General features: G+C 36.4%; 1 protein-coding gene across 1 annotated transcript; it reads right to left on the reverse strand.

Annotated features, from left to right (window-relative positions):
- Positions 1 to 7,849: 7,849 nt before the first annotated feature.
- LOC127138108 (uncharacterized) lies at positions 7,850 to 8,635 on the reverse strand. The gene has a single exon (XM_051064507.1). The coding sequence runs from the start codon at positions 8,633 to 8,635 to the stop codon at positions 7,850 to 7,852; it is 786 nt and encodes a 261-aa protein (XP_050920464.1).
- Positions 8,636 to 9,386: the final 751 nt, after the last annotated feature.

Raw genomic sequence — 9,386 nt, forward strand, 5'->3', positions numbered from 1 at the left:
ATGTTGATTAATGTTGTTTAGGGCAAACTGAGTTTTTTATTTCTGATTGAAAACTGATATATTTGAAGTGTGTTTGAGCTTGTTTTTGGAAGTTTGATGATTATGGATACAAGTTTGTTCATGTTCCAAACACCATAAGTTTGCATTGGTCTTTTGCATGCAGTAGGTGTGTGTGAGTTTGTATTCAATAATGATAAAAAAAAAGAGTTTAGATTGTTGTAACATGAGAGAAATGGAAGGTATATGAATGTGTTCACGTATTGAATCATTGTCTTACTTGGGTCTTATTGAATCATTTCTATATTACAGATAAAATGGCTAACCAAGACGATACCAATGCCGCGAATGAATCACGTAATAATGTTGAAAAAGAAATCAAACGAGGATTGACTGTTATGAAGTCAATCATTCGTGCAAGAGACAAGGGTGTAAAATTTGAAGTACATTGGAGTGCTGAAGACCAACTAATTGAGCCTAACGGTTCAATGTTGGCAAGTTACATTGGTTTCCTTGTTCGCCAACATATTCCGATTACATGTGATAATTGGAGAAGTCCGGACTTGAAGGTTGGCAAGGAAAAAATATGGTCGGAGATAAAGGTACTTACCATATATTGTTATATGTTTTTTTGTTGACTATTTGTTAACCATATATTGTTATAATATTACTTTATAATAACACACTCCATTTGTATGTTTTTTAGAGATCCTTTCACATCGATGAAAGCCGGCAAAAATATTGTATTCAATTGGCCGGAAAAAGACTCCGAGGATTTCGATCCTTTTTGTGCAACAAATTTCTCAAGGATGAGGAAGGAAAATTTGTTGAAGGAGAACGGCCAATGAAGTATGCCGAGATTATTTCAGCCGATGAATGGAATAACTTTGTCGCCAAACGAAGAAACGAAAAATTCCATGTAATGTCTATTAATTATGCTATTATACAATTGTTAAGTTACTAAGTTCTAATATGCCTTAAACTTTTTTATCCAGGAAGTAAGCGACATAAATAGGAAAAGGGCATCAAAACCCGCGTATCCATACAAAAAAGGGCGTATGGGTTATGCACGGTTACAACAAAGAATTGTGAGTATATTCAAATACTATGAGCTTATACATTGTCACAATATGTTATAATTGATGATCTTATAATCTAATTCAATGTGTAGCTAGCCGAGGAGAAAAGTGACGCAACATCTCTTCCGGATCACGTATTATGGAAGGCTGCTCGGGTTGGGAAGGATGGGGCTGTCGTTGAAGCGGTCCAAAATGTTTATGACGAATGTGTAAGTATATGTAACATTATTTCTTTAATTATATCGAAAATTTTGTTAGACATATAATTCATTTTTAATCTCCTCTAATAATATTTCAGGAGACTTTATCCCAAACCGTACCTTCAACCGAGGTCCAGGATTGCAGGAGCGTACTTTGTCGAGTACTAAATGTTCCTGAGTATTCCGGTCGTGTGAGGGGTAAGGGTTTTGGTGTGACTCCGTCGTCATTTTATAAAAAAACAAAAACAAAAAATCCTACCAACAAAGAGGTGATGGAGACCTTGGCGGAGTTAAGGGCACAAGTACTCCAACTGCAAAACGAGAATGCAAGGTATAGAGAGGAAAGGTGCGCTTCCGAGGCAAAAGATACTAGTGACCGAGCTAGTATCAATCATCAACCGAAATTTCCCGAGGTAATTATATACGTTATTATGAAATTAAAATAGCACTTTTTTACTTGACACATATACAAGTTAACAATAACATTTATTATTGGTTTAGGGCATTTCACCTTGTCAGCTGTATCTATCGTCACCAACTTATCGCATGGTTGGCAAGGGAAAAGTGCACAATACTTCGGGTGAATTACTTCACCATAATCCCCTCCCGGTGGGATTTATGAAAGTTTCGGTTGACCTCGTATTCGATACGGACGCCCGTCTACCATTACCTGACGTTGTTTCAGAGACAACGTTGATGCGAGATGCAGTCGGATCCTTTGTTGGTTGGCCGTCAGAGCTAATTTTCCCTGATGCCGAGGTATATATGTTCTAAATGATTATGAATATTTAGTATTCACATTTCAATTCAGCTACAATTATGATATTTAATCAATTATATGGTAATGTTAGACTCCTACAAGACCCACACATAAAGTTGGTAAAGGGATTTCAAGACGCATCGAGTCGGTTGCATCTCAAAAAGAGGTACAAATATATATACCCATTGAATTATATACGCAACGATTCTGTTGCATCACAAAAAGTCATGATTTATTTTATATGAATTTTTAGGTTCCCGGTCGAGAGTTGAAAAGCGCTGCTAAGGATATTCCAACGACGTCCGGGACAAAATCTCAAATTTTGATGCGTCTTGAGAAAATGGTGGAGGAGTCCGATATTATGCATGGGGGGCCATTCGTACTATAAATTTTGATGAAGGTGTTTTCGGAGCTGCTCATTTCGAAATAATTGGAAAGGAGGACTTCCAACAACTTTTTGAACACACCGAATTGGGCATCGCTGTCATTCATACATACATATGGTACTCCGATCAATCTATAATTTACTTAGTTGAACAATTTATTTACACATTTCAATGAGTAGTCTAATGTTTATTATGTTTCTATTTAAGGTATATGTATGTAACATTGATGCGGGGAACTGAATTGTGTAACCGTTTCAATTTTATTGCTGCTTCCCGTATCAACGCAACGTTAATAACGAATAATTCAACATCCGTAAAGAATGATCTAGTCGATATATTCATGGCGGCCGGCGATAAGTCTACACCCAGTTTGTATTTTTTACCGTTTAATTCTGGCAACGGGTTAGATTTTCTTTCTAATAATTTCATTCTAATCTATGTATATCTTTTACGTAGAAAATTTTCATTCATCTAAATTTTTGTTTTATTTTACAGTGGTCACTGGGTGTTGGTTGCTATGGATCTTTCGAGACTAATAGTGTATTATCTCGATTCTTTATCGGGTGATTGGAGTAAATATCCGAGTATGAAGAAGACGGTTGACGCGTAAGTGAAATTCCCCTAAATAATCGTGTGTATTTGTATATTTAATTATGTCTGTCAGATTGATCTCAATATACGTTTTTATTTTGTTAGGGCAATACTAAAATTTAGATTGAAAAAGAAATACCGCAATAGGAAGGACATTACCTGGATCAGAGTTCAGGTATATATTAAGTATCTTATTTTTGCTTATAATAGTGTTTGTTTTTTTGCTTATAATAGTGTTTGTAAGAAATTAACTATATATATATTGTTTGTTTTTCTGTGTAGTGTCCTCAGCAAAATAATTCGGTCGATTGCGGATTTTTTGTAATGAGATTTATGAGAGACATCATTGCGTTGAATCGTATAGACATCCCAAAATGGTATGGAATAATAACTTAGGGTTTATTTTAATATTATCGGATATTTCATCTAATTTGTTACTAAATCATGAATATGTTTTATTCTCTTAATTGTAGTACTTTGAGGAATACAAATCTTACTCAAGAGCTCATTTGGATGAAATCAAGGATGAATTGTGTCAATTCATTGTTGATCAAAGAATCATATAGCTAGGTTGTATATTGTTGTACATATATGTATGGAATGTTGTTGTTGTATGCTGTTGTTGTATATATGTTGTATATTGTTGTTGTAATTTTACTAAATCATGAATATGTTGTTGTATATTTTTGATCAAAGAATCATATATTAATGTTGTATATATGGAGGATTAATGTTGTATATAAATGGATTCATGTTGTATATATCAATGGATTAATGGTGTATAACATTGGATTAAAGGATGAAATCAATATGAATTTTACACTTTTGCAGCATGCGAACAGGTTACCAATTAAATATCCACTGTTTTTCAAACAATTTTTTTTTAAAATAACTAACACTTTAGAGGGCGCTTTGTCCAGAAAGCGCCCTCTAAACACTTTACATTGACAACTTTAGAGGGCGCTTTTTCCTGAAAGCGCCCTCTAAACACTTTACATTGTCAACTTTAGAGGGCGCTTTTTCCTGAAAGCGCCCTCTAAACACTTTACATTGACAACTTTAGAGGGCGCTTATTCCTGAAAGCGCCCTCTAAACACTTTACATTGACAACTTTAGAGGGCGCTTTTTCCTGAAAGCGCCCTCTAAGGTGTCTCTTTATGGACCACTCCAGAGGGCGCTTTTTTCTTAAAGCGCACTATAATGTGGCCCTTAAAGGGCCATTTTAGACAGCGCTTTCTCCAGGAAAACAAAGCGTTGTCTTTACCTATGCCAGCGCCACTTTAGAGGGCGCTTAAAAGCGCTGTTATAGGCCAAAATAAGCGCCCTCTTTTCCCTTATTTGGCGTAGTGGATGGACAGTAACTTTTTTAACAAAATTTATTGCTAGTGCATGAGACACTTGTGTAAGAGAAGAGTTTGTGTCAAAAAAGAGAGTGAAGAATATAAAAAATATGATTATTATTATTGAATAAGTAGAATAGTGTACAATTAAATTACAAGCTATATCTATTATATATATGTTCAATCCTAATTAATTTTTTGGCTTGGGCCTAACCAAATAACTAACTTGGATTATATTTACAACATACCCACCCTTTATAATCCAAGTTGTCGAACGCACAAGCTTGGCAAACACGAACGTACAAACTTGTCGAACACACTGACTAGTTCATCTGAACTATTATTAATTTTTTTCTCAAAGTTAGAAATATGTCGATCTTCAAGTCTTTGATGAAAATATCGGTCAACTGAGCTTCATTAGAGCAATGTCTCACTTCAAGTTCACTTTCTCCCTTAAGAAGTGAAATCTAACTTCCATGTGCTTGTTTCTCCCATGCAGAATTGGATTCTTTGCAAGATTGATGACTGACTTGTTGTCGATCTGTAGCACCAGGGGTTTCTTCACTTCAACCTCTATTTCTTCTAACACATATATGATCCAATTTACTTGATAAGCTGCGTAGGATCCAACTATATATTCAGTCTCACATGACGACAATGCCACCACAAGTTGCTTTCTCGAGCACCATGAGATTGATGTACCAAACACTTGAAATAAATATCCAGTCATGCTTCTTCGATCTTCCATATCTCCATACCAATCAACATCTGAATAACAATTAACAACAACTTCTTTGCTTTCAGAATCTCGTGGAAATGAAATTCCACAATTTATTTACCCTTTCAGATATCTCAGGATTCTTCTTACATCTTTCATGTGTGACACTTTTGGTTCACTCATGTATCTGCTCACTAATCCGACTGAGAAACCTATATCAGGTCGACTGTTGCATACATACCTCAGAGATCCGACTATTTATTTGAACAAAGTTGTGTCGACTTTGTCTTCTTTTCCATGTTTTTCTAGTTTCATGTTTGTTTCGACATGCGAGGATGCAGGATTCGACTCATCCATCCTGTATCTTGAGTATTTCTTTGACATACTTTCTTTGATGCAACATCATCCCTTGCTTGGTATTTTGAAATTGTATGCCTAGGAAATATGACAAATTTCGCAGATCCGACATTTCAAATTCCCTCTTCATCACCTCTTCGAACTTCGACAAGTTCTCCATGCTATTTCCTGTTACCAGCAAGTCATCGACATACAAACAGATGATAATTATATTTTGTGCCTCGACCAGTACGTAGACACCATACTCCGACCTGCATTTAACAAATCCCAATTCGACTAAGAGTCGTTCTTCTTGTTCCATGCCTAAGGTGCCTATTTAAGACCATAGAGCGCTTTGTGAAGCATAAATACTTTCTTTGCTTCCTCCTGAATCACAAACCTAGGAGGTTGTGTGACATATTCAACTTCGTCTAAAGGACCATTCAAAAATGTTGATTTCACATCTAAGTGAAATATCGACCATCCTTGCTTGCATGCCAAGACTACCACCATCTGACAGTTTCCAATCTTGCTACTAAGGCATATACTTCAGAATAGTCGAGTCCTTCTCTATGAAGAAATCCTCGAGCTACCAATCTTACTTTATATCTTGCTATCGACCCATCAATATTATGCTTCAACTTGACCATCCACTCCACTTCGATAGCTTTTGTACGTGCTGGCAATTCGACTAACTCTCATGTGTTATTCCTTTCAATTGCTTGCAACTCTTCGACCATAGTTGACTTCCACAATTTGTTCTTTAAGGCTTCGCTATAGTTGATTGGTTTAGCACCTACAAGTAAAGTAAAATGAACTAATTCACCATCTGTTGTGACTTCATCATCCCTAACAACTTCATAGTCATGAAGCTTGCTGGAAGAACTCTAGTTCTTTGTGGTCCTTGGCTTATACCAGCCACACCCTCTCGACTGTTTGCTATGATGTAGACTATATTTGGAATCCCAACAATGTCTTAGGCTTCGACCTCATTAGTTTCTTCGTCGATGCCATAACCCATCAGTGGCTTGTTAGTTGCTTCACCAGAATTCCAATCCCATGTAGAATTTTCATCAATCATAATATCTCGACTCATTACGATCTTCTCATTTATTGGATTGAACAACCTGTACATACAATTTTTATGATATCCTACCAGTATCATAGGTTCACTCTTCTCATCAAGCTTCCTTATCTTCGCATCAGGAACATGCTTGTAGCAAATAGAGTCAAACACCTTTAGATGACTCATTAACGGTCGTTTGCCACATCATACTTCTTCCGGAACCTTGTTCTTTAACTTCTTAGTAGGGAACTTATTTAGAATGTAAACAACAGTGGTGACGACTTCACCCCATAAGGATTTTGGAAAACTCTTCTACTTTAGTATGCATCTTTCCATATCCAATATTGTCATATTTCTTCTTTTTTCTATTCCATTATGTTGAGGCGTGTAATGAGCAGTTACCTCATGATTTGGATGTGTATTCACCACCTCCATCTGTACACAAAACCTTGATCTTCTTTTCACTCTGGTTTTCGACAAGCTTCTTGAATCTCTTAAAGATTTCAAATACTTCGTCCTTTTGCTTGATCACATAGATCCACAACTTTCGACTATACTCATCAATAAATGAAACAAAATATATGTTTCCACCAATGATATGATCCTCGAACGGGCCACATACATTTGAGTGTACTACTTCTAGTATGCAAGAGGATCTCATTGGTATTGTCGAAGCAAAAGAGTTTCTGGATTGCCTCCCTACTAAGCAACCTTCATAGAGCCTGTCAAGCATCATAAGACTTGGTATGCCATTTACCATCTCTTGAGTAATTAGTTGATTGAGTGACCTAAAATTCAAATGGCCAAACCTCAAATTCCACAACCAACTATCCTTGTTGTCGACAACTATCTTCAAGCATTATATCTCTGTCGAGTAGATCTTGATCTTAAATGTCCTGTTCTTCAACAGTGGAGACTTTAAGACCAGATTATTCTTTGTGTCAAATAATTCTAAGGCTCCAATTTTCATCACGACTGAGAAACCTTTTTCAACTAGATGTCCAACACTAAGAAAATTGCACTTCATTCCAGATACGTAGAGTACATCTTTGATCACTTATACCTTCTTCTTGCAACGAGCTATTATTTGCAAGTTTTATCTTGCTCTTTTTCGATTCGTCGAAGTATGCTAACCACTCTTTTCGACCAGTCGTGTGGTTCAAACAACCTGTGTTAAGGAACCGGATCTTGGAGTCGACATGTTCGTGTACAACTGCAACCATAAACACCAAATCTTCATAATCATCTGAATCTTGACGTGCAATGTTTGCTCCTTCGACCTTGCGTTTTATCGCTCCCTTGTCATTTTTGGACTAACAACACTTGGCCAAGTGACCCCACTTTTCATGGTTGTAACATTGCACACCTTTCTTTTTTTATTTTTTAGTCGAAGTTCCTTCTCCTCTTTTCGAGGATTCAGAATCGACCGTATGCTTATGAGGATTCAACCAAAACTTCTTACTCTGAATCTTGCCTCTGAACTTGTTAGAACCACCATGCTTCTTCCATGTTTGAGAATGTAATGCATGTATTGAATATTGAACGCCCTTTCTTTCAACAATTCTCAACTCATGTGCCTCCAATGAACCAATAAAATTTTCCAACTTCAGTGTTTCAAGATTGCTAGATTCTTGAACAACAACGATAATGTGATCAAAGTGAGAGGTTAACGTAGACATTACCTTCTCAACTATCACCTTATCAGTTATAGTTTCACCATAACCTTTCATGAGATACACAAGATTCTGCACCTTAGTAACATAACCTGCAATCTTTTCGTCTATTCCCATCTGCAGTACTTTGTATTGTCGTCGAAGCACCTGCAGCTTAATGCCTTTAACCTTCTCACCGCATTCGTAGTACTTAACCAAAACATCCCATGCCTCCTTTGTTGATTCATCATGAGAAATCCGATCGAAATTCTCCGAGTCTATCGTCGATTGAATGCAGAACAATGCCTTGCAATCTTTCTTCTTGGTATCCTTGTGGCTGACTCTCTGAGCATCAGTTGCATTTGCAGCAAGCACATGAACGCCATTAGTAACCACTTTAAGGGTTTCACGGAAGTCAAACAATGATTGTATTTGTTTATTCCACCGAATCCAATTCTTTCCGTCAAGAACCAGAAGATAGTTTGGAATACCTCCATTGTTGTCGTTCATCCTTGCAACGATCAATTAACAACCCACAATCCCGGTAACACGATCACCAACATGTGATTCTTGAAAACACGATCAAGAAAACCGAAGCTCTGATACCAATTTGTTAGTGCATGAGGCACTTGTGTGAGATAAAGGTTTATGGAGAGAGAGAGAGAGAGAGAGAGAGAGAGAGAGAGAGAGAGGGAGGGAGAAGAATAGAGAAAATAGGATTATCATCATTGAATGAGTAGAATAGTGTACAATTGAATTACAAGTTATATCTATTTATATACATGTCTAACCTTAATTAACTTTTGGGCTTGGGCCTAACCAAGTAACTAACTTGGATTATATTCACAACAAGTTTGAATAATCATCATATCGTTGATGCTACCACCGTTGGTAGGGGCAAAGTTGTAGGCCTTATTCTCATGTGGAACTCTATTGTAAATTTGACCAGTAATGATTCTAATGACAATTATATCAATTGTTACTTTGATAATATTTTTAATCAAAATTCTTGTAGGCTAATATGGGTCTATGGTTTTTCTTTTCATTCTAATAAACATTTAACATAATCATAGTAATAACCACCTTACTAGATATCCGTCAAATCACAACCCTATTTTACTTTATTTTAGTGTGTTAAGGGATCTCATACCTAATCTTGATGCTTATATGAAGCACATCATATTTTAAAAATATGGACCTATGAGGAGGACATCAAGGAAATTGTTTCTCAATGCTAGAACAATAGTGTAGAAGACCATCA

Source organism: Lathyrus oleraceus, chromosome 4 (genome assembly GCF_024323335.1).
Source record: "Lathyrus oleraceus cultivar Zhongwan6 chromosome 4, CAAS_Psat_ZW6_1.0, whole genome shotgun sequence".
Lineage (NCBI taxonomy): Eukaryota > Viridiplantae > Streptophyta > Magnoliopsida > Fabales > Fabaceae > Lathyrus > Lathyrus oleraceus.